Here is a 26,422-nt window from a genome sequence, read left to right as displayed (position 1 = left end):
GCAATATGATCTGCTGGCTGGTTCACCTCTCTCCAAACATGCTTAAATGTCACAGAAATAACACAGGCCAGAAGTTGTTTGCTACTACATCAGCCCCCTACCCACCCCATCCGAACCGTACAACACAAGAAGAAAGCCAAACCAGAGAGTAAATGCATGAGGCACATGTTTCATTTCACAGCAATGTCTGAAAAAGTTAAAGAAGGTCAACTTCATGGCAGAATACAGTACAAGTTAACATCACACATGCTACCATATGGATTGCACCTGGAAAATAATCTATGAGCCACATTATATACAACCAAGTAGCAAAAGTGGACAGGTAATAAACATAATACAGCCAACTCAGTGACATATTATCAGAAAGCAGAGAGTCAAGGGAATGCTACAGTCATCATCTAACTCAAATCTAAAGAGGATAATGAGTTGAAGCTGAGATCAAGAAAAAGTTACCAATCCATCCAAGCGGAGAGTAAGAGCAACCTACAACAATAAAAAAGGAAACAATAAGAAACTTTAGATGGAATCAACAAGTCAATACTAAATAAAATAAATTAATAAAGTAAAACATCTGCACACCGCTGCAATATCTTCAAGGTCTTCTTTAGACAAGTCTGGAGCAATTTTCACAAGCAATGGTGGAGGACCCTCTTCACCCCATTGCATCTCATCACGAGCAGCTTGTACCTTCAGAACAAAAGGAGGGAGCAATTGGCCTTTTAGTTGTTAGGGGTGGGTATATCACTAAATATGTTCATGAAGATCCAAACCTTCTTAATAAGGTCCTTCAGTTGTTTTCTCCCCTGAAGTTTACGCAGTCCAGGAGTGTTTGGTGACGAAACGTTTATAACCTGCACAGCAATACTAGTAGCTTGTATAGTCTACATTTAATGAATTCTCAAGAAAGTTTGAAAAGTTCAGTGACTTGATTAGAACTGGACTTGATCTTTTAACACTCTGACGTGAATGTTTTTCTTAGAGGCTAATGGAGCATTATTGAATTTTATTCAGCATGTTAGACATTTAATTATTTTCAAACAAAAGATAACATAGGGAGTCAAGTGTCTAAGTTGAATAGATAAAAATCATGGCAACATAAAAAAAAAAGGAAAGAACATACCAGGTAATCAGCATACTGGGACAATGTATGAACCCCTTGAACATAGTCAGCAGCGGCATCTTCACTTGTCTTATTCTTGCCAAGATTAACCCCAAGAATTCCAGGGCCTGCTTTTCCTCCAGGTTGGACTTCATCATTGGATGAGATCGAAGTGCTTGATATTTCAGCCAGCTTTCTCTTACCATGCTGGGCACCCAAACGTTTTGCAACAGCCACGATTCCTTCACTATTAAAGCCACATCGGTTTATGATAGCACTGCCAACAAAACCAAGCAGCTCCACAACTCATCACAAGAAACAGGAATATGAACAAGGCCAAACACAATTACCAATCTCTTCTGGTTTCTAGTGAAATGGACTCCACAAGAGTGAGCAATTTCAATTTAGAATAATTATTGAATGGAAAAGGTTAATAGGATACAATATGCATGCTTACCCCTCCTGCGGCAATCTGAAGATACGAGGCTTTGGATTACCCTCTTGTGGAACAGGAGTTACTGAGCCCACCTCTACAAACCCAAAACCTAACCCTAATAATCCTTCGACAGCCTCAGCATTTTTATCAAAACCAGCAGCAAGACCTATTGGATTTGAAATTTTCCGTCCCCAAACTTCCAGCCCCAATATCGATGGATCTGGCCTTTTCTCCTTTGGAACCAAACCACGGGCTGCTGCAGAGACTGCTAGACGATGAGCAACCTCTGGATCCAGAAAGGCAAATAATGGATTCACAAGTTTTGTAGCTGAAAATAGCCAACCACTGCAGAATGTAAATGTAATACAAGTCCATTAACAGGAAAAATACAGTATTATATTAGTTGAATAAAGCAAGCTGACTCACACAGGCATGAATATAACAAAGAGATAACAGATCATCAGTATTTTAAAACTAAAAAACTTTTTTCTATCAACTTAATTGAGGAGTTCCAATATAACCATTAACCATGTGAACAAAAAGCACTCAGTTTGCTGCAAAGTTTACATACATACACACACACGCGCCATAGTTGTCAAGGTGTTGACTAGGCACTACCTAGGCATCCAGGCAGAATATTGGGGGCCCAGGCGACTGCCGCCTTAGTGTTATCGACCCTTATTTATGCCAAATATAATTTAAGTAAATGTTTTTATAGTTGTTATTTCATTTACTTAAGATATTATTCATAAATAACCAAATACTCCCCCCTCATCCTATTCGAATCCAATAAAAATAGTTCAAAAAATCAAATTCCAAAATGTAAAAAAGTAAACCCCCCCCCGGGTTCAAAAACAAAAACTGGCTTTTTGGCGATAGGGGGAATTTTCAACTTTCAAATGCTGGAGTTCTTCTCAAATCCAAAAATTCCTTAAATCTTAATATAGTAAAACAATGCTAAAAACCAAAAGTACGGTAAAATGTTCATTTGTTTTGATACATAAAATATATTTTCATTCAGAGCGATTTTGATAGCATTCTTGAGCACCAAATAAAGTTCAACCGGAACATAATTTCTCCAATATAAATAAGATTTAAACAATCTTGGATTTGTTGGGAAGCTGGTTTTGTGTTCTACCTAATACAAAAGTATCATGTAAAAATAACATCATTTGACTAGTCAAACTTCTAGAGAACAAAAATATTTCTCTAAATCGTGAGTAGTTTAATTATTTATAAATAAGATCATATTTTCTAAGAACAGTATAAACCAAATGTGAGACTAGGTATACCAGTACAATGACCAATTCCAAGAACAGTATAAACCACATATATGTGTTGATTGTTTTAAACTTCCAATTAGTTTGCTTCTTCAGTTCTGATGTCTTCTAGTTCTATGTTGAAATTTTATGACTTTTTTTTTTCTTTTCTTTTTTTTTTTTTGATGAATAAATAATTCAATTACCAAAGGGAGAAAAAGAGGGGTGGAAGGAAACATGCAAAAGCCGACACTAAGCCCTACCAAAAAGCAGGGACAAGACAATGGGCCAAAGCCCAACCCAAAAAGCGCTCAAAATGAGAAACAAACCAGGAGATAGGAAGAACCAAGCCCGGCCCGAATAAGGCCAACTAACCCGGGTCAATAGGCTCACCCCTTAGAGCATTGGTTCTAAGGGGCTTAATATTGATTTTTGACGACATGATGTGGCTTAATATTGATTTTTGACGACTTGATGTGACTTAATATTGATTTTTGATGACTTGATGTGCCTTAATGTTGATTTTTTTTGACTTGATGTGGCTTAATGTTGATTTTTTATGACTTGATGCAGCTTAATGTTGATTTTTTATGATAAAAGGTGATGTAGATCAAAGCATGAAGAATAGGACACAACAGACTCCTTTTTTTTTCTTCTTTTTTTTACTGTTCACATGAACAGTACCCAAACTACTGTTCATGTGAACAATGTTGTGGGTCCATAAGCCTTGCATGGAGAAGGAAATCCAAGGAAATATTTGAGATTCTATGGGCCCCACTGAAGATAGCAAGAGAATGAAGAATTTATTGCTGATCTAGTTAGTTACTATTCACTCAAGTTTCTATTTTTGTTTACTTTCTAATTTTATTTCAGTTTACTTAGTCAAGTCTTAGATTACTTGGTGTACTAGAATTCAAACTTGATTAATGGAATTTCTACTGCTTGCTTGCAAGTGTTTGGTCTGAGAGAGACTTGTGTTCAACAGCTGAGATAACTATGGGTGAGAGACCCAAGGCTGAAATAGCCTACCTCTCACGCCCCCCCTTATCCCTATCCCAAACATTCTATCTTCTATTTTCTTTTTTGTTCTTCCAATCAACCCCTACTGTTGCTGCCATCTTGTGACTGCAATAAACTGCTGCTGGAGAACTCTTTGGAGACTTGAATCAATCCACAATCATCATCAAGTTCTGCTGCTGCTTTTTACACAATCAAGTGAAGGACTGCTGCACCTGCGATCTCAGTTCTGCCCAGAATCTGCTGCAAACTTCAGACTTGAATAACTTCACAAACAGCCATTAGAATTGGCTGATATGTGGAGCACAAACCACCCTTGCCTAGGCCTTCACTCGATCCTACTTTGGAGCCATTCCTGCTGCTGCTTGGTCCTTATTCACCAAGTTACTAATTCTGATTTAGTTTCTATTTTGGTGTTCTACTGCAACTATTATCTCCTACTGTAGAGTGGTTCTTACTTGAATTCCTCCTACATTATAAGGTATATATTGTAGCATACTAAATAATGTTTGAAAAGAGGGGAAATTAAAAAAAATAACACTTGGGCGCCTTGGTTGCCTAGGAGGGCGCCTTGTCGCCTAAGCGTTTAGGTACCTCTCCACCGCCTTGGGTTGCCTTGCCGCCTTGACAACTATGGCATGCATGCAAACACACACACGCACACCAATCCCCAATACCAAAACATGTCTCACTGCCTCCTAATATCAGAATATTAACTGATCACAATGCAGAAGTTAAAGAAGCCCCATCATAAAAGATTATCTCTAATCCTGTTAACCACTACAAGGACCGAAGCAGCATTGTGTGCTTCTCAACCCCTCCAGCATTATTGTTCGCGACCCTATCATTTCCAGATTTCAAGGGACACCAGATAATTGTCCTACAAATTGAAGTCCATAGCCTCTTACCTTTGCTTTGTAACTACTGATTGGTGGGTCAATGAAACAGAGCAAATATATCACCAGGACTCAAAATCAATGCTAGTAGAAGTAACAATGATGCAGTGACATAACCTCCACCCGTTCGATGTGGCTTGACCCTCAATTTGGGCCTTCGGTTTGTATTTTGTAACTTGGATGCATGGTAGAAAATTTCACGATATTTCGCCGATATATCGGTAAACATCGTGTATTTCGAGTGGGCCGAGACAAGATACAATACCGAAATGAAAAAGTAACATATTTCATCGATATCTCGTGATATATCGACGATATATCGTGGCCTCACGAGATATCGGCGAAATATCACATTTTAACGAAAAGTGTCACGTGACACTTGCTTATATTCTCAAAATTCGCAGGTCTCAGTCGAAATATCGACTGAGACCTGCTGTAAGCCTTAGTTTTCCACCATTTTCTTCTTCTTCTACTCTTCCAAGCTATAATCCAAAACTCCAAGAATTGTTCAAGCACTTTTTTGACGGATTGTCGCCGGAAACACGTCGGCGGCTCATCTAAGCACATCCTACAAGTATTTTTCCACTATTTAAGGTATATCCTTTTCCTTTAAAACTATTTTTTTGAAAATACTATGCATAAGAGTTGTTGGATGGTGATGAAATTTATATATGTTAGACACCGGAGGCCGATCTACAACCTCACGGTGTTGAAATTTTTTTTACATATGTATTTTCTATTTTTTATTTTCTGGTTTTAAAAATTGATTTTCCTACAACTAAAATAGGAAAAAAAATAGGGGTAATATAACTTAGATGAGGATCAATTAAATATATGTAAGACACCAATGGTCGATCTATGGTTTCACGGTGCCGAACTTATTTTTCTGCCCATAAATAGTTTTTTTTATTTTTTTGAAAATTAAGAAAAATATTTAAAAAATAAAAAAAATGAAATAAATAAGGAAAATATGAGTTTGTGGTTTGAACAACCATGAAAAAATATGAAAGTAATTTCTACATGTTTTGAAATGCATTAGATATATATTATGTTTAATAATTTTCGGTTTTGTTGTGTTAGGTCAATATTTATATTAAAATTATATATAAAAAATTATTTTTAATTATGAGAAAATTATAAAAGTTAAGGGAAAAATATTAAATAGCTACACAATTGTTTTAGTATTCTAAGAGTCTCAATTGAAGTGCTTCTACATTAAGTTTTTAATTATTTGTTTTACTTACATTGCAGTAAACAAGTATTATTATGACGGATCGTGAAAGACAACGTGCGAAGGGCAAGCAAAAGGTAAGGGAAAGTAGTCAACAGAGAGAGCAGAGGGAGTAAAAAGAAGAGAGGCCAGCCAGGCAGCTAGGGGTGACATTGCATGGTTACATGGCACTCCAATTGATGGGGATAAGAGAAAATCCCAATGTAACTATTGTCACATGCAGTTTTTGGGAGGTGGGTCCAGACGTCCAGTAGACTTAAACAACATCTGACTGGAGGATCTAAAGATGTTGTAGGTTGCCATATGACACCTGTGCAAGTAGCTAGGGAGATTGGTGAGAGTTTGAGGAGAAAGAAGAAGAGGAAGGCTGACAAGCAGAGAATAAGAGAACAACTTGAGGATGCAGTGAGGAGTTCAATGGGAGGAGGAGGACAATACCATGATGATGATGACTCCTCTGATGATGATGAGGAGGAGGACATTGCAGTACCTGATGATATACAAACAGCAGAGAAGGCTAGGGACTTTCGACAGACTGTTTCAAGGAGTAGAGTTAGTTTTCAAGATGATCAGCAGAGACAGAGAGTAGGGGGTAGTAGAGGAGGTGGCACATCTGGAGGTTTTAGATCTTTCAGTCCTTTTAAAAGATCACAAAGTGTGAAGGCAGCCCCAACACCTCTATCAGTACCAGTACCACCATCAGCATCAGATCCTAAACTACATAGGAAGAAAGGAAGCAGTCAACCAAGAATCAAAGGAGCATGGAAGGGGATGAATGGGTTAGTTAAAGAGTCAATAGCTAAGTGGATGCTATACCATACCATCCCAGCAAATACTGCATAAGGCCCCCATTATGATACCATGATTGATATAATTGCAGAGGCTGGCCCAAGGTTCAAGGGCCCCACCCCATATGAGGTAATGAATGTTTATTTACCTCAACAGAAGTCTGAGATTGATGAGTACATTGGGGAGATGAGGAGTATGTGGGAGACATATGGGGTGACTATAATGGCAGATGGTTGGACTAGGCCTACAAGAAAGTCCATCATCAATTGTACGGTCTATTGTGATGGGAGGACAGTTTTCCTCAAATCTATGGATGCATCCAAAGAGATAAAAAATGTAAAATACATTTATAGATTGTTAAAGGAAGTGGTTAAAAAAGATGTGGGAATTGAGAATGTTGTCCAGATTGTAACGGAAAATAGAAGCAACTTCAAGCTGGCCGGTGAGAAGATGATGAACAACAGTAAGTACCGGCTCTTCTGGACTCCTTGTGCAACCCATTGCATTGATTTAATGCTAAAGGATATGGGGAAGATAAAGTTGGTGAAGACTGTGGTTGAAAGTGCAAGACAAGTCACCAACTATGTATACAACCACTCATTTGCACTCAAATCTATTGAGGGAAAAATGTGGGGGTGACTTGGTGAGACCGGGCATCACAAGATTTACCACCAACTACATTGCCCTAAAAAGCATTGAGACAAAGAAGGCCGGGCTGAGAAGTATGTTTGCTTCTGAGGAGTGGTTTGGATGGAAGGGTTCCAATACTGCAAGTGGGAGGGAAGCACAAGCAATCATGTCATCTGAGGACTTCTGGACAAAACTAAGCAAAGTGGTGAAAGGTTTGGAGCCAGTAGTTAAAGTTTTACATATAGCTGACTCCGCTCTCAAGGACCCTACCATGCCAGTCTTATATGTTGCAATGGACTTGATGAAAGATAGTGTCTACAGTGTGGCTCCTCGTAGTAGCAAGCACTTCTTGGATATCCTCAATGCCCGCTGGGAGAATCAATTTATGCATCCACTGCATAAGGCTGGTGAGTAAATTTGTTTATGTAACTAATTCATAGTATTACTATTTACTAATTACCTATACATTTGACAATATCTCATTTCTATATGTCAAATTTCAGCATACTACTTGAACCCCAAGTATCAATATAATAATAGGCTTGGATTGGAAACTCAACTTATTGATGCTGTGAAACTAGTGTAGAAGTTGGAGCCAGATGGTCAACTACAAGCTATTTGCAACAATGAGGTGAGTCTTAGAATTCATTTGGAATATGATTAGTAAGTAGTAATTACTAATTAGTAATAGGTAACTACTAATTTTTCACATGGATGTAGATAAAGATGTTTAGGGATGCATTAGGAAGTTTTGGAACCGATGCTATAATACAAGGCAGAGCACGCGGTGATGCTGTTACTCAATTCAGTATCTAATTCTTTTAAGTTTTAAATTACATATGTATTGAAAGTTGAAACTTGAAACAACATTTGACACATGTCTTTTTTTGTTGTAAACTTGTAATGCAGTTGAATGGTGGGTGTTGTATGGGGAATCGGCTGAGAATATAAAGAGAATAGCAATCAAGGTCCTTGCCCAAACATGTTACGCATCTGGCTGTGAGAGGAACTCAAGTACCTTTACGCTCATCCACTCCAAGAGGCGCACCAGATTAGGGTCCGAACGTCTATCTGACATGGTGTACGTGCACTACAACTTGAGGCTGAAACTGCAACACATACGCATGGGACATGAGGGACAAAGGGGCACTATTGACCTTGCCGACATCTTTCAAGTTGACTCAGACGATGAGGACCCTATTGTGGATTGGGTGAGGGATAGAGGTGAGCCGATGTTGGATCAAGAGGGAGGTAGGCCAGACCCCGTGATAGCTTCCGAGATTGGTGCTGATGTGGATGATTATATGGCTAACAAGGATCAGATACATGCACAGGAAGCATCACCCATACCATTCCAACCCACTGATGGCAATATTGCTGATGATGATGACTGGTCTAGGTCCTCAGGTGATGATGATGGTGGTGGTGGTGATGGTGGTAGTGGTGGTGGTGGTGGTGGTGGTGGTGGTGGTGGTGGTGATTAGAATTTACTGGAATGCGAGAGGGTTTTGTGGTAGGCGAGGATACGGTGCCTGTAGAGCCAGTCCGATTCACTGGAGAGACACAATTTGATCATGCCACACAGGATATGGACCGCAGTACACATGACCCCGGACCCGCACCCTCACAAGCCCCCCATACAACCATACAGCAGGAAGCGTAGGGGTCGACAAACACAATTACAAGCTGATTATATAGACATTGATGACTTATCTAGCTCTGTTGGCGGTTTGAGTATGGGTGATAGGGAGGGAGGATCGACTGGGCATTGGCGTGCCCCATCTTTTGACGCACATACCACTCCATTGTCATCAGATTATAGTGCATCACAATCTCACGGTGGATATGAATATGGATATGGATATGGGCAGTTTAGTGAGGTAGGGAACTATGACTCTCAGTCCCAGTCCCAGAGACATACTGGATCATCTTTTGTGGATGACATCTTTCAATACCCTAGCTACCGACCTCACCAGCCATACATGCAGCCAGTGCCAACGCCGCTTCCGTCGACATCTATCATACTCGATCAACTTCTTCCCAGGCTGGACCGATTGCTAACCCTAACCCATATCCTAGGATAGGTTACCTACAGTATGTTGATGACTCCATTTACATGACAGTTGTGGATGACTACACTCGTTTCTTCTCCAAAACTATATCATGGTCCACATATGTCCTTCAAACAGAGAGCAATGAACGTCGACTCCAGCGGGGCATGAGTGGGGTTGATCCAAGAAGGCACAACAATTATTATTAGCACTTGTGACTTGTGAGTCTTGTGAGTCTTGCACTCTTGTAAGTTGTAAGTTGTAAGTTGTGATTTATAGATTTGTGAACTTGTGACTTTGTGTATTGCACTATTGCCTATTAAAGTACTGAGCTATTGAGTATTGAGTCATTGACGATTATGGAGTTTATAAGAATATGATTTATGAATTGTCTTATGAGTTTTAATTAGTTTGTTTAAATTTCTTTTATGTCTTTGACTTCCTAATCAATGTGTATATAACTATTTATACATTAGGGTTGGCGACCGTATACTGTCAATTAAGGATGCAAGCCCAAAACACCACTTTGAGTTCATTTTTTTGCAATATGAAGGTTTAAATGTGTTTCTTTAGCTTAAATAAGGGTGTCCATGAAGTATCAACCCTAGATATGGCCAAAAACCCACCGAGATGGACTGCCGAAATATTACAGAAAAAATGCAATATTTCGGCGAAATTTCGATATATTTCGGATATTTCGGATATCTCGGTAGGCCCGAGATACCGATATATCGCGAAATTTTAAACCTTCCTTGGATGTAGTGTAATAATATATGTATAGATATGTATTGTAGTTTATAAATTGTTTTGAGTCTTTTGCATTAGTGCCGTTGTTAGTACTACCAGTGGGGCCCCTTAGCCGGTAGTTTAAGAGATTTTATTTTAAAGTACATTAGCATGGGGTCTTGTGGGACCCTCTACATAGCTGTTGGTTTTGTCATGTTAAGCAAGTAAGTGTCCAGAAGAGTACTTCTCTAGTTTCTTTTTCTAGTTATTTCAGTAAGCTAGTCTAGTTCTATTTTTCATTATCTTTTAGGTATTTAAAAAGCCATGTAAATACCTATTGATTGGATTGAGATAAAAAAGAATCTTGTGCAAAAACGTTGGCCAAGTGAAGGCTTCTTTCTCCTCCCCACCCCAGACAGATCTCTCTCTCTGTGATCCCTCCTCTCTTCCCCTTCCTGCAGCTATCTCTTTCTCTTCCCTATGGACAGCCTCATTTCTCCCTCCTCTCCCGTCTTCTCTTCTTTATTCCCCTATTTTTCCCATTGCAAGCTCCTGAAACAGAAAATCCAACAAGACTCGGTTTTTCTGCCCGAGTCACTGGTAACCAGGCGAGTCTTGTCAAATTTTAAAAAACATAAATGAGCACTTAAGTAGATGACTGTTGAGTGCATATATCAATAAATGTAATTAGTTAGTAACAACTAATAAAAGTAAAACTACAGCTTAAACAAAGTAACAAACATGTAAGACAGTAAAGACCAAAAGAAAAGACTCCCCGAGTCCCTTGGCCCCCTTCTCCACAACTCTTCAACTTCCCATTGCAACTTTGCATCTTTCAATTTTCATAAGCACATTAGCACAATGAAACGTATTCGCATTTTTAACTTTCCAGCTGAAGCCTGAATAATGTAGAAGGGGTTCAAGTAAGAACCACTCTATAGCAGAACATCAAAATAGCAACAAAATCAGAATTAATAACTTAGAGAAATAAAACCAAATCAGACAGCAGTTTGGATCCAGACTTGGATCGAGGAGAGGGCCTTGTGCTCCAAATTTCAGCCTAATATGATGGCTGGTTGCTAAGGTATGAACTGGAATCAAAATTAAAAAGTTTGCTGAGATCTTGCAAACCAGCAGCAACTTGGACTCTAAACAGGGATCAAGTGTAGCTCTCCTTGACAGGGTTCAGCCCTCCAGAGCCCTACTGAAACAAGGCTCAGGTTGCAGAGAAGTGTAGGCTTGAAGTTGCTGGAGAATTTTGGGCAGAAAACTGATCTGCAGGGGTGACTCGATCCTTCTGCGGTTGTGATCAGCAGCAGCAGTTTCTAGTTGAAATGGGGATGTATTCTGGTCCTTTACTGATGCAGCAGCAGCACTTGATTGTGGTCTCAAACAACAGAGAATATGGAGTTCGAGTGGGGGAATAAGTGAAAATAGAAGAGAAGGGGGGTAGGGGAATGGCTAACTCAGCCTGGGTCTCTAACCCACAGCTATCCCAGCTGTTGAAACAAGGAGGTTCTCCCATAATTCGATGGCAAGCTTGGCCAGCAATTTTCTATTCTCAAAACTGTGTTCCTTCATTACAATGACAGGCCTATTAATAGCTTAGGCAAGCTCACAATAAAAATAGAAACTTTCCAAAATAAAAACTAATCTAACTTGAGAAAATAGAAACTACTAAATCCTAACTAAAATAGAAGGTAACTAAAATTAGAACCTACTAGGCTTTACAGTTCAGCTTTCTAAACAAGCAAGGAAACAAAATACAAACAAACTAAAATTTGAAACTACCTATAAACTTTCTAAAACTGAAAATAGAACCTAAACTATGCCGGCATTAGGATGGAATCTTCCTCCACTTGAGGCCCACAAAATCTTCGAAAAAATATCTCCACACAAGGAAAATATGGGTTGTGGGTTGTGACACTGTTCACGTGAACAGTGTTTTGGCCTATTTTCTTGGCCCTTCTAGAAGCTGTGCTGGCTTGATCTGGTCCATCTGGAGCTGGTTCGATGGGCCTTGGTTCTTCTTTTTCTTCTAGCCAGTCGTCATATTTACATCACTGAAGCACATCCCTTTTGTAACTCCAGCGGGCCTGCAGTATCTTATATCTTATTTATTCCTACGGAGACCCGATGATTGCCACCAGGAAGACTCTAGGAAGACTCTCTCTCTCTCTCTCTCTCTCTCTCTCTCGGGTCCGACCTCCTTGCTTTGTAGGTAGTTGGTACTTGGTACAACACAATTCAAGCTAACCATGGGCAAGTAAGCCCTTATTTTTTAATAAAAGAAAGTCATCATATAGAAGAGAATATTTGTTGCACCATTCTGGCAGTGTCTCTCTTCCTTCATGCACATAACATTTGCTGTTACCCAGTTTGCAGAATTTCATTCCTTTTTTCCGTCTCATTGTTTTACAATTGGTACTTTGGTAGCTTTGAATGTACACAGTGAATGGAATGTTCAATTCTAATTTCTTCTTTGTGTTCAATTTTGGCTCTTAAAATGTTCAGCTTTTGTAATAATTTGTAGTATATGTTTGTTTTAGGCTTTTAGCATTGTAATGAATTGCTATAGAGAAATGATGCCTGATCCTAAGTGGGGCTATTGCCAACCAATAGATGAATTGAAGAAGAAGGTCAAATGTAACTTTTGTGAAAAAATTATTAGTGGCGGGATAAATAGATTTAAGTATCATTTAGCTGGTATTAAGGGGGAGGAAATGCAATGTAAGCAAGTTACTGATTATGTTCCAGAAAATATGAGAAAATTTCTAGAATCATATTCAACCAACAAGGAGCAAAAAGAAAGAGGAGAAACAGAGATTGGATCTTTGGGCTTGTAAGGAGAGATTGCTTCAAGTGAGGATGAGGAGGTAGAGGTGATAACAATAGAAAAGGGCAGCAAAGTACTCCAACAATCAAAGGGGACTAAGACGAAACAAAATATGGGTTCAAGCTCAAGTAAGGCTCAGGTAATCCATAAAAAGAACAAACAGGTTTTGAAGCACAAGTACAAGCAAATGAAGATAAAGACAAGTACCAAACTACCAATCCGGCTGAAGCAAGAGAGAACATGGCTGTGGCAATTGCTAGATTCTTCTACCATGCTGCAATTCCATTTAATGCAGCTGATTCCCCTTATTTCACTGCAATGGTGAACAAGATAGCAGAATATGGGCAAGGATTAAGGCGTCCTTCACGAACGGAAATTGCGGGCAGGCTTCTTAAAAATGAGATGGACACAATTGATGGAAACTTGAAAGAATTTAAAGCTTCTTTGAAGCAAACTGGATGCACAATTATGGCTGATGGTTGGACTGATCAAACAAATAAATCCTTGATTAATTTTGTTGTGTATTGTCCACATAGAGTGTATTTCTTATCCTCTGTAGATGCATCTGGCATTTGCAAGGATGAGGTCAATTTGGCAAATTTGTTTGATAAGGTAGTGAAAAAAGTTGGTGTGGAAAATGTTATTCAAATTGTGACTGACAACCAATCAAGTTACAAGGCTGCGGGAAAGTTTTTGGCCGATAAGAAGTATAATACCTTCTATTGGGTCCCTTGTACTGCTCATTGCATTGATCTCGTTTTGGAAGACATTGCAAAACTTAAAAAGGAAGCTGCATGCATTGAAAAGGGGAGGAAGATTATAAAATTCATTTGTAATCATTCTTGAGTTCTTAGTTTGATGAGAAATAAGTTTACTAAAGAGAGAGATCTTATGCCCCCTGCTTCTACAAGGTTTGCAACACATTATATTGCATTGGGTAGCTTGATGAATCATAGAAGAGAATTGAAAAGGATGTTTGATTCTGATGAGTGGTTGAATTCTCAATATGCAAAGTTAGTTGCTGGAAAAGAGGTTGAGAAGATTGTTCGAAGTAGGATTTTTTGGAGAAATATTTATTCTATTTGTAAATGTTTCATTCCCCTTTTCAAAGTCTTGAAATTAGTTGATGGAGAAAGCATTTATGATACTTATAATGCTCACGGTGATGATGTGGAACAAAGGGATATAGTGAAATCAATTATTATTGCTCGTTGGGATGATCAACACCATCATCCTCTTCATGCAGCAGCCTATTTCTTGAATCCAAGATATCGATATCGGGATGACTTTACGGAGGTTTGTTATTTAAACCTTTTATTAATATTTTTTTAACTATAAATTATTAATGCGCTTATCTATTTTATTCTATTTATTCTGTTATAGGCACCACATATTATACGTGGACTCAATGATGTATTATATCGCTTGGAGCCGATTAATGAGAACAGGGATGCAACATTTCTTGGGGTAATTATTTTTTCTTTCCAATTTCTAGTAATTATTATGAACTATACAATCATATCTTATCCTAGATTCCACTAATATTGTGTTATTATCTTATTTTTTCTACTCTTGATCCAGGTAATAATGAGTACATAGATGAAAATCTTTTAATCTCCCTTTCATATTTCATACCTAGTTCACTACAATCTAAATTACTTATATTTAATAATTATGCTGTAAATTTAAGCTTCTTGGTGGAGACAACATGGAATCACATGTCCTGAATTGACACGAATTGCTGTCATAGTACTAAGTCAAACTTGCACTTCTTTTTTAGTGTGTGAATCTCATATTGATAAGTTTTAGCTTGCAAAGGGCAAGCAATTTTATTTATGAATGATATGTTTGTTTTGCATACATTTAAATATGACATTGTAAGATTTCTAAGTTCTTAACTTGCAAGAGGCAAGTTATGTTATAAGATTTGAAAATGAGTTATTTAATCACATGTTCTGATTTTCTATTAATATATACATATTTATTGTATTTTTTATAATTTCAAAAAAAAAAAACAAAACATGACTCGGTCTGACCCGGTTTGACCAGGCCAAGTCACCAGGTTTTTTAAAAGGCAAGTCGAGTCAGAAAACCTGGTTTTCCAACTATGAGTAATCTATCAATATAATACAATATATATATCATTGAAGTAAGGAAGAGCCACTCAGAACCTCCTACCATCTGACAGCACCAAGTGTTAAATATTTGGTTTAACCTATTAACAAGCTTAAGAAACCCTAGAAAGGTTTCATTGCAATCTGATTAAATTACAGTTGATAGATAACATTGATGCTACACCCAAAGACTTATATCCATGATCATATATCCATTGGCAGCGTTAAAACAAAAGATAAGTGAATAAGTGTTAGATGAAAGAACCGCATAAATTATTGAAACATCCTAAATGATGTACCAGAAAGTTGCCTCATCTGCAGTACTCACATAAGCTCCCCCAGCTATTAATAGGCCTATCGTGGCCCCAGTCAATAACCTCCCCTACAAATCAAAACATAATTGGAAATTGAAGATTTAGAACTGAAATTAGTCAACATCAAATGCCTGCACAGAAAAGTATACAAAGAAGAAAAGATATCAAGCATAAAACCCAGAGTTAGTATATTCAAGTAAATCCCCCAGAAGCTCAATTCTATCTATTTTATTTCATGAAAGTTTACAGCTAAAAATTTACTTTCCTCAACAAGGTTAAAATTTAGCCAAGTGGGCCAATGCTACCAGGAACTTCCTAGTAAATGCCATATAAATGCTGAAGAAAGCAAGCACAAGTAGAGCTAAACAAGCATAAAAGAGGCTATTGACACTAAAGTAATATAATAAATAGAGCCTGAAGCCAAAGTGGCAGGAACTCCAAAGGCAATCCCAAGGCAAAGATCCCTATTTTTTCCTAGTGCTAATATGGAGGACCAGCCTATGTATCTGTCTATTCAACACTACGGAGAAATGTTCCATCAAAGAGATTAATAAGAAATAAAGGAAAGACCAGTAACGTACGACATTCCATGAGTTGGAATCTTTTCCTTCTCTAGTTTGGTACATTGGATTTTAGTTGGTGGATACACGGATAAAAACCCAATCTTGCGGATTCTTTCTCTATTCATACTTTTCCTCTTTTCCAAATCCGTTAATGAACTATTGCATATTCGTAGTCAGATTAAGCTCTTACTTTCTTATAGGAAAAGATTCAGAGATAGAAAAAGGCAGAGGAAGAAAAAAGTTAAGCTGAATTTGTACTTTCTTAGAAGGCTGAGGGATCTTTGGAGTAGTCTCAGCTACCGAACTCAAATGTCTGGAGGCACCAAAAGCTTTAAAATTTGCTTTCCTGTACAAAGCCTCCCTAAAAAAATTCCTGGAAGCCCTTGCGGCCATGGAAGCGCCCTCCCTCTCTAAAATTCAGTTATCTGAGAGCCAAAGAAAGACAACATGTGAGCTTTACTGGTACTGAATGACAAAAGAAGAAAGCCTTCAGATTATCTGCTTAACACACGCACACGCCCACGCACAGAGAGAGAGAAAACGGAGAACAACACGGACTTGGAGACTTGTTCGGAAACCTTCGGAGACAAAGAATTGCATATTTAAGATGGTTCGGATTGGATTTGGTAAAGAGCCTGCATGAAAGCGTGGCAAGATTTGCCCCTAATAAAATTGTAACTCATCCACTAACTAACTATTTATCTCCCAAATCACATGAACACACCCAGCAGTGAATGGAGCACTAAAAGAAGAAAATGGAAAAAGAATACCTACTTGAGCCCTTATATTCCCCGAAAAACAATGTCTCCATGCTTCAATTGGGAAAAAGAATCAGAGAAACCGAGCAATATTTCTCTAGGGTTTTAGATTAGATGATCAAATGCCGGTAAAGAGAGAGAATGTTGGAACTTGGAACCAACAACTTACAGGGGCGTAGATGATCATCCGTTGAAGAGTTGAAGTCGACCTTGCTGCCTCGCATAATAGCGCAAGTGGAAAGGTTTTGGGTTTTAGATGAGCACATATTTTTTTGGGTTCCTATTCATGTAACAGGGTTGGGTTACGTTTGGAAAAATAACAAAAGGGAAAATATCATCTCCTTCCCTCTAAGATTCCATAATATCAACCCAATACCCATGTTTTGAAAAAATGATTATATCCTCCCTTATTTTTTAATGATTCTATCAACCGTACCCTAACCGATAAAAAACCCATTAAATGATGACGTATGCATATCTAATTTTTCTAAAACCCTAGATTACCCTTAATATAATTTAATTCCCATTTTACCCTCTTCAGCCCCAAATGACGAACAGCACCGCCCCTGCAACATCTTCTTCTTGCCTCTTCTTCCTGTCCTTGTTTCTTCTTCTTCCTCTTCTTCCTCTCCTTGTTTCTTCTTCTTCTTCAACGATTTCTGAATTCTCTGTTAGATGATGACAAACAACATTTTTCCATTTAAAAATTAGTAACAATTGTTGTTATTCCATAATTTTCCGCAATTTTCTTTGGGGATTTCACTAGATTCCTAAAGTCTAGTGATGGAATTAGGAATTGAAGTCGAAATTAGAGTCTAAGTTAGTATTAAGGGTTTTTTCTTCTCTCAGTATAATCTTTCTTGAATTGTTACATGGTATTAAATCTGAATCCACTACCATGAAATTGATTTGCAGAATAGCAGTTTTTGTTTGCATGCTCTTCCTTGTCGAAATGATCCGTGAATAAGTTGTAGTTTGAGCTTAGGAGGCTAGGAGCCTTCGGAGCGGTATCAGTATGACTCTCTCTTCTCCGACTGGTTGAAGATGGGATCTTGTTGCAAATAACATTGGCCGGCACAGAAACTAGATTCCCTAGCAAGAATGAAGCCCCATCTCCTCTTCTGTGTATCGCAAGTCAAATTTGGGTTTGGTCTCTTCTCTGCAAACTAGATCTGAACCTGGTTTTGCAAGCCGCATCTGAAGAATTCATCGCAAATCAGTTTTGGATTTAGTCTCTACAAAACTGATATGAACCTAGTATTGCAAGCCACAACTGAAGCCTTCATCGCAAATCAATTATGGGTTTGGTCTCTTATCTGCAAATCAGGTCTGAACCTGGGTTTCGTTGCAGTTCCGGACTTCTTTTCTTTTCTATCGCAAACCAAATCAGATCTGAATTTGTATCTTGTTTGGCTGCTTCAATAGGCCTCCTCTCTCTCTCTCTCGATGAAACTGTAAAAAAGTATACACGCGTTGGGACTGTTGGGTAGGGAGCATGGGCGGAGGAAGGGTGAAGGTGGATGAGGGGGGTGTTGCAAATGGTGGGGCAGGGTTGCCCTTCTGTTTGTTTGCAAAAGAAGAAAGATGTTTGCAGAAGAAGAAAGAACAAAGAAGAGGAAGAATAGAAAAGGGAGAACCGGTCCACATAACTTGAAAGTCGTCAATGGCGGAGGAAGCTTGCAGGTCGTCAATGGCGGAGGATGCTTGCTGGCGCCGTCTTCTTTCTCTCGATTTCCCCTGTTGGAGAAAGGTTTATGCCTTTGAACTCCAATTAAAAAAAGGGTAATTTCGTCTTTTCATATACTGTTTTAACGGAATTAATCACTTAAGGTACGGTTGATAGCATGTTTAAAAAGTAAGAGAGAGCATGATCATTTTTCAAAAATTAGGGATTGAGTGGATATTATGAAAATTTACAGGGGAGGGGATGATAAAAGAGTAGGGATTATTCCATGGTGCGCAATAGGTCTTCTCTTCCCAAATAACTACATTGAGGATACCTGCCAACTGTGCCCCTGTGAATGAAATAGTGACTCCCTTGACATATGAGATGATTCGATAGTCTCGTGTGCCTAGGTTCTCGGTGTACAAGTTGGAGTAGAAGTGGCGGATGAGCTTGGGGTAAAATGGTTATGGAAGGTTGAGGAGGTTAGACCACCCCAGTGCTTCAAATCTCGGCCCTACCTTATAGGCTTTAAGGTCTTCCAATACTACATCCCTTCCCTCCACAATATTCTTGAAGCGAAAGTAGTCTTGGTACAACTCTTGTTTCTCCATGTCTTGAAACCATAGTGCGTCCAAAACAACTGGGGCAGCTTGTTCAGCCCGTGCACGCCTTGTTCTAGGAGCCATTTATTTGCCCTAATCTGCAACCAAGAAAGGCCAAGAATATAGAAACATATTAAGTCAATGCTTAGATATTGAGGCCTAAGAGGATGCTCAATGAAAAGAGATGAGGAATTATAACCTAGACCTTGATTCCTACAACAGAATTAATCAAATTATGGCAGGAAATTTTTACTAGAAAAATTTTGTTGTGAATGGTTTAAGGAGTTGGGAAAAAGGGGAATGCGTGGCCACCATGTGGATGCAATCATAGAGAATAAATGTACATGGCCACATTATGCTTAGAGAATATTATACTATGCAAACAATTAGTTCAAACAAGAATTGGACTGATTTGATAAGAAAGCGTGCTAAGAAATTTTGAAAAGAAATTTTCAGATTTGGGTTTGGGAGTTGAATGACAGTAAACAATATAAATACATGGCCATATTATACCTAGAACATGAGATTTTATACCAAATAGCTAGTTCAAGCAATATATGGAGCTAATTGGTAGTGAATCATGCTTAGAACTTCAAAGAAAAGAAATTTCAGATATAGTACTTGGAGTTTAAATCATAGGAAACAACTATTCATGGCCATGTTATGCTTGGGCTTAAGCTCTCTTATGAAATGTTAAATACAATCAAGCAAGGGATGCATTCGATCATGAGGCATGCTTGAATCTCTAAAAGAAAATTTCAGATGTGATTCTTGATGTTCCAAATGCAAGAAGTAAATTAGTTATGGCTTGAGACAACCCAAATTTATATGCATAAAGCCTACATAGCAAAACCGAACTTGATTTGGGCAAAAAGAAAATAAAATTTCCGGTTAGGGTTTTGGGATTTCTCTAAAATCCAACCCAAATTCATGATGAAGGTGCAAAATTGGGGGAAATACCTTACCTAGATTACATATGATGGGAAACGAATAGAGAATGGACAATAATCCATTTATTTAGCAAGGAGAAAACAAAAACCCCAAGCCTTGTAAACCTTAAATCGATTTTTGGGGTTTCTCCATGAGAGAAATCGAAGGGAGAAAGAGATAGATCGATAGAGGGGGAAGAAACCATACCTGAACTCGATCGGATCTGTTGAGGAGTGATTTAGAGTGCCAAAAATCCACTAAGAAGGGAGATGGAGCAAGGACGATCGCGGCTTTGGGTTTCTCCAAAGCGTAGGGTGTGTTTTAGAAATAGGGAATGGGTTTAAAAAAAAAAAAAAGTCGTGGGTTTGAGATTCTAATTTTTGGGCCATGCAGTTTTACACTCGGTTGCAAAATTATGAAACCGACTGTGAATCCGCGAATTTCCTGAGACCAAATTTTGGTTCTGTGAAAACTCGGATTTACCTATCGTTGCAGCTTAGTGAAACCACACCTAAAACAGCCCAAGCTAAAAAGGGGTTTTGGCTCTGTTTTGCTTAACCAACTTGTTTCTAATGCTTGTTACCCTGATTATTGCTTCCCTTTCTTGTAGCCTGTGTTTACCTTTGTAAATCAATTTTTGGTTGGTTTGCCTATGATTGGTATTGTGCCTATAACTGTGGGTGTTGACTGTAACCAGATGTAAACCATGGTTAATACACGGTCAAATGCCAACCATTCCCCTGCTAGGGAAGAGGCCGACGAGGCTTCGAATACGGTTTTACCGATCGCACCGCCAGTTAATAATAATGCGGATATTGCCGCTTTGTTGAGCAATAGGTTGCAATCCATGGAACGAGAGCATAGGGAGGCGCAACAAGAGCAGTACCAATTTATGCAAAATATGACTACTATGTTCCAAGACTTTGTTAGGGAAAGGCGGCCAGTGCCCCCTCCTGTGCAAGTTAATCCTCCCCCACCTACCCCTGTGGGTTCTGCCGTACCTAGTGTTCCTTTAGCTCAAGCTTCCGCCGAAATTCCTTTGACACAAGAGGTGCCAGCACCCACTCTACCTCCCACTTCAGTGGCTCCTCCAGTCCAAGTAGTAGCACCGGCTTGGTCAGATGCCTCCAAGCTGTCGGAAAGGTTTCAGAAACACCGACCTTCTACAGGTTGGCTCATGATTCCATGTTCCCGGCAACATTTATAAGGGACCTGGAGAGGATCTTTGAAGTGTTACAGTGCAATGACACAGACAAGATCCGGTGTGCAACGTACCAACTTCGGGGTGATTCTGATGCTTGGTGGCTCTCCTCTAAGGATCATTTTTGGTCAACTCATCCAGAGGCAACTTGGGCTCAATTCAAAGAAGTCTTCTTCAAAAACTTCTTTCCTCAGAACTTTCGTGATAAGAAGGAGTCTGAGTTCATGAACTTCTGTCAAGGATCTAAATCGGTCCTTAAGTACCAGCAGGCTTTTGAGGAGCTATTCTATTTTGCCTCAATACACATGAAGCCCGAGGATGTGAAGGCTACGAAGTGTGAGAAAGGGCTTAGGCCTGGCATTAGTACTTCTGTGGTGCTTCATAAGTACCCCACTTATGTTGATACGGTCTAGGCCACCAAGGTGATTGAGGACCAGCAGAAGGAGAATTACAGGGCAATTCAGGCAGGAAAAAGGCCCGCAACCTCTTATGAACCTAAGGGATCTACAAGGTTTCAAAAGAGGGGATCCTACACTACCACTTCTCCAATCCAACCCCGTAGGTCAGATGTGGTGCAAGCACCAAGGACCACATCAGTTCCTCAGACTTACATATGCTACAAATGTAAGGAATCCGGGCATATGATCCGGGACTGTCCTCATCCTCGGATGATAGGGCCTCCAAGTGCAGCTACGCAAAAGGCGCCCCAAGCCAAAGCAGCTGTACGTTCTCTTCTTCCTACTCCGGCCCACAAATCTCAAGGTCGGGTGTATTCTGTGACAAATGAAGAAGCCCAGGCTGATCCTAGTGTTATTACAGGTAATGCACTCAACTATTATGATGTGCATCTTTAGAGCTTTTGTTTCTATGATTTGGTTGTCTGTTGCTTGTCAGGTGTGGTTATTGTTTGCTCTTAGCCTGCTTATGCTTTATTTGATTCAGGGGCATCACATTCTTTTGTGTCCCCTAATTTTGCTAAGAAGATGTCCATTGAACCAAAGCTAATGGCTCATAAATTGATAGTCAGTACACCAACGGGAAGCAAGGTTGAACTTGACTCGGTTTATGATCCTTTCCCGGTATGTGTGTGGTCATGGACTTGAAGCAAGCTTAGTACTACTGAATATGAAAGACTTTGATGTGATTTTGGGTATGGATTGGCTATCAACTCACAAGGCCAGTTTAATCTGTTCAGAGAGGAAGGTTCTGTTCAAACCAGCTGAAGGTGAAGAGTTTATGTTTATGGGTACTAGGCGGGAGAGACCCAAGAAAGTTATCATCTCTGCCCTCCAAGTACAGAAGCTGTTATTAGAGGGATGTCAGTGTTACCTGGCATCGGTGATAGACACTGAAACTAAGGTTAGGCCTTTGGAAGAACTATGTGTAGTGAAAGATTTTCCAAATGTCTTTCCTGAAGATCTGACGCGGTTGCCACCAGATCGCGAGACAGAGTTCATGATAGATCTAATCCTAGGTGCAGCCCCAGTGTCCAAAGCACCCTACAGGATGGCCGCAACTGAGTTGAAGGAGCTACAAGAGCAGTTGAATGACTTGTTAAAGAAGGGTTTCATTAGACCCAGTGTGTCTCCTTGGGGAGCTCCTGTGTTATTTATGAAAAAGAACGATGGTAGTATGCGTCTGTGCATCGACTACCGTGAGCTCAACAAATTGACAATCAAGAACCAATATCCTTTGCCCAGGATCGATGACCTATTCGACCAATTACAAGGTGCCAAGGTGTTCTCGAAAATTGATCTCCGGTCAGGGTACCATCAGTTGAAGATCAGAGACAGTGATATCAGTAAGATAGCTTTCAGATCTCGCTATGGTCATTATGAGTTCTTGGTCATGTCCTTCTGGCTGACCAATGCCCCGGCCGCCTTTATGGAATTGATGAACCGGGTGTTCCACGATGTTCTAGACAAGTATGGCATTGTCTTCATTGATGACATCTTGGTCTATTCCAAGAGCGAGGAGGAGCATGCAGACCATCTTCGCCTAGTGCTGCAGCGCTTGAGGGAGAAGCAGTTGTACACCAAATTCAGTAAGTGCGAGTTTTGGCTGCAACAAGTGGCATTTCTGGGACACTTGGTTTCTGGCAAGGGTATAGAGGTTGACCCTGGCAAGGTGAAGTCAGTAGTTGACTGGGCGACACCCAAGAGTGTGGTAGACATTCATAGTTTTCTGGGACTAGCTAGCTATTACAGGAGATTTATTGAGAACTTCTCAAGGCTCTCCGCTCCTATGACACGACTGACCCGAAAGGGAGTGAAGTTCGAGTGGTTGATTCAGGCGACATGCGAGAAAGTGGATTTGATTCGTGAGCGGATCGAGGCGGCTCAGTCCAAGCAGAAGGGTTATGCGGACCTGAGGCGGAAGGACCTTGAGTTCACTATCAGCGATAAAGTGTTCCTTAAGGTATTACCCTCTAAAGGGGTGATGCGTTTCAGCAAGAAGGGCAAGTTGAGCCCGAGGTTTATAAGGCCTTTGGAGATCCTTGCACGGATTGGACCAGTGGCATATCGGTTAGCACTCCCTCCATCTTTAGATGGTGTGCATGACATCTTCCACGTGTCCATGTTGAGCAAGTATGTCCATGATCCAAGCCATGTACTGACACATGAACCGCCAGAACTTACGGCCGACATGTCGTACAAAGAGCTACCTGAAAAGATTTTGGACAGCAAGGCTGTTTATCTTCGCAACCGGCCCATCCATTATGTGAAGGTGAAATGGTGCAACCATCCTAAAAAGGAAGCTTCTTGGGAGACAGAGGTAGAGATGCGGGCGAAATACCTTTTTCTTGCCTATCTACAAGGTACGTCAAATTTTGAGGACGAAATTTCTTATAAGGTGGGGGGGATGTTATACCCGTACCCCGGGATATAATTAAATATTATTTCTTCTCGTGACGTGTAGATACCGCTGCCATGTATGCTGGTGACCTGTTCTCCATGATGGTCAAACCTAGTTATAAAATCATTGACCACAGTATGGGTTTGCCTGTGGAGGAAAGATTCCTCAATAGCCAGTGGGAAAAGTTCGTTGACGGCGACTTCCTTGACTATCCTCCAAGCATCAGCCCGGGAAGTGAGGAGTTTAGGAGAGAGCATCCTGGACCGTCGCCTCAGTTGGTTACTTCGTTCAGGGATGAGCTTGGCATTGCTGTGGCGAAGCTATTCGGGGTCATGGGTGATAAACCATGACAGGGGAAAAGTAAGTTCTAGCCCTCAAGCTTTATTATTTATTCTTTCCTTGGTGACCTCGAAGTGCGGGTCAAGGTCTGAACCACTCGAACTATTTCATGTGAGGAGAATATTTAATTTCGGATCCCACTTACCTTTGGAAAGTACATTGAGGACTTATACCCATCTCATGTGAACCCATCTTAAAGTGGGTTTTTCCCTAATTAAAGCTTGTGGGCAGGCCCATTTAACTTAAGAAGCCATTTAACTTGTATGGCCCATTTCACTAAAGGCCCATTTAACCCTATTGACCTAAGGATGGGTTATTCCATTCACTTACCCACATAGAACTAATGGGTCAACCCATTTAGCTCTTGACCCATTTGGCTTAAGAGACCCAAGATCCACTTTCTATAAATAAGCCAAAGGGGGAGAGAGCATTCAATTCTCAATTACTTCTCCCATCTAACCTAAATCGTGGAGGAGAGAAAGAGGAGTGAAAGAGGAGGAGAAAGGTGGAGAAGCTTGGTGGAAGGTTGAGACCCCACCTCTTGGAGCTATAAATCGTGGAGCTCTCTTATCTTGGGGGTTGGTAAGCCATTTGAAGCTTTCTTCCTTCTTCTATTTTGGGTTTTAAAGTGTTGGGAAATGGGAGAGATTCGACCTAGAGTTCTCTTGGAACCCAAGAAATCGATGGAACCTTAAAGCCCAGGCTATGGTGGAGTTATTTCACTCCATTATGAGCTCTAATGTTAGTAGTCTCATTCTATTTGAGAGATTTAGGGTTTGGACCCTATTATGCTTTAGGTTAGGTTCTTCTCGGTTCCTTCTCTTGAATCTATTGGGTTAAATGGACCTAGAGAGGTCTTAGAACCCTAATGAGCTTAGGATGGAGCTTCCTTGATGTTCTTATGCTTTAAACTACTTGAAAATGGAACCCTTAGAGGAGGATCCTTTGGATTTTGGACCTGCAGGTGTGAGGTTTTACATGTGGTTTGAGACCTGCAAGAAACCACCCTGAGATTACCTCCCTGAGAAGGCCCCTAGAAAGCTAAGATTTATGTGCGATTTCATTTCCTGAGATAAACCACTCTTGCAACCCCACTTTACTGAGACTGTCCTGAGCCCCTGGTTTTCTAGGATTTACCTGTGGTTTCAGAAATTGGGCATGAGACCACTCCTGCAACTACTCTGCTTCTGAAACTTTGTACTTAAGTGGTTATGGGAGACCTTTTGGGGATCTTTTTCCTTTGCTTGTTTAACCTTATTTTTACTCCTTGTTTAGGTTAATATATCCATCTTGTGGCTTATTGCTTGATGGAGGCGACAACTTATAATCTTGGTGCTTGGCATATATATTGTGAGTGGGTTTGGTCTTGTTTGGGCTTGCTATCATTAAATATACATGTATCATGCTAGTAGTATATCTTATTAGGCATGCTTGTGCATTTTGCATATTTTTAATGGAGATGATATATTGATGTTATGGTTGCTTTCCTTTTCTTATTGGGTTACGGTGTCGGTGAATGCCGGTGCTGGAACCCCGGACTATATATAATATTTTGATTGAATTTCATATTGAACTATATACGCCGTGCTGTGCTGGTAACCGGGCACTAAACCAGATGAAAAGTTGATGCACTCGGATTACTTCTCGGGACGATAGGAATTCCATGTAGTATATCTGCAGCTAGGACTTTGCACCCTTATGCTACGACCCTTGCTAACAGGGGTTTAGGTGTTGGATAACCAGAGCCCGGATTCTGTGGTGTGAAAGAGAGTCAGTTATGGTAGTGATGGTTATATTAGGGTCTGCCACTGAAATGTTTTGGTGGCATTGCCCGGCGTAGGCTCCCGGGTGGCAGTTGAGGTCTCATTGTGGTGATGAATGGAAGTGACCCACAGTGTTTCCCGAATTGTCACAGTAGCATTTACCTCTGACTTAGTTGTGTGATAGGTGGAATAAAAATGGAATTAACATGTGCATGTATCATTGGACTATATGAATGCGTGTTTGTGCATCCCCATCCCCTCACTGGCTCAGTGGAGCTAACCCCCTCGTGCGCACACTTTTTAGATTATGATGCAGGTGACGGGTATTTTGCGGGACTTGGAGTTC

General features: G+C 40.0%; 1 protein-coding gene across 4 annotated transcripts in view; it reads right to left on the bottom strand.

Moving 5' to 3' along the window:
* LOC122660226 (dihydroorotate dehydrogenase (quinone), mitochondrial) overlaps positions 1-16,382 on the bottom strand; it is an 82,452-nt gene extending 66,070 nt beyond the window's left edge. For 2 of the 4 annotated variants that reach the window (XR_006332649.1, XM_043855442.1), the window contains exons 1-7: positions 16,220-16,380; positions 15,384-15,466; positions 1,557-1,880; positions 1,121-1,376; positions 771-851; positions 580-687; positions 454-483 (exon numbers count right to left, since the gene is read on the bottom strand). Coding sequence is in view for 3 of the 4 variants with exons in the window: in XM_043855442.1 (XP_043711377.1) it covers positions 454-483; positions 580-687; positions 771-851; positions 1,121-1,376; positions 1,557-1,880; positions 15,384-15,466; positions 16,220-16,354 (1,017 nt within the window). In the remaining variant the exon portion in view is untranslated. Of the gene's footprint in view, positions 1-453; positions 484-579; positions 688-770; positions 852-1,120; positions 1,377-1,556; positions 1,881-15,383; positions 15,467-16,219 lie in introns of all 4 variants that reach the window. The other 2 variants (XM_043855443.1, XM_043855444.1) reach the window with 2 other exon arrangements.
* Positions 16,383-26,422: the final 10,040 nt, after the last annotated feature.

Source organism: Telopea speciosissima, chromosome 4 (genome assembly GCF_018873765.1).
Source record: "Telopea speciosissima isolate NSW1024214 ecotype Mountain lineage chromosome 4, Tspe_v1, whole genome shotgun sequence".
Lineage (NCBI taxonomy): Eukaryota > Viridiplantae > Streptophyta > Magnoliopsida > Proteales > Proteaceae > Telopea > Telopea speciosissima.
Note: the sequence above shows the minus strand (reverse complement) of the source record. Positions and strands in the feature narration are given on the sequence as shown.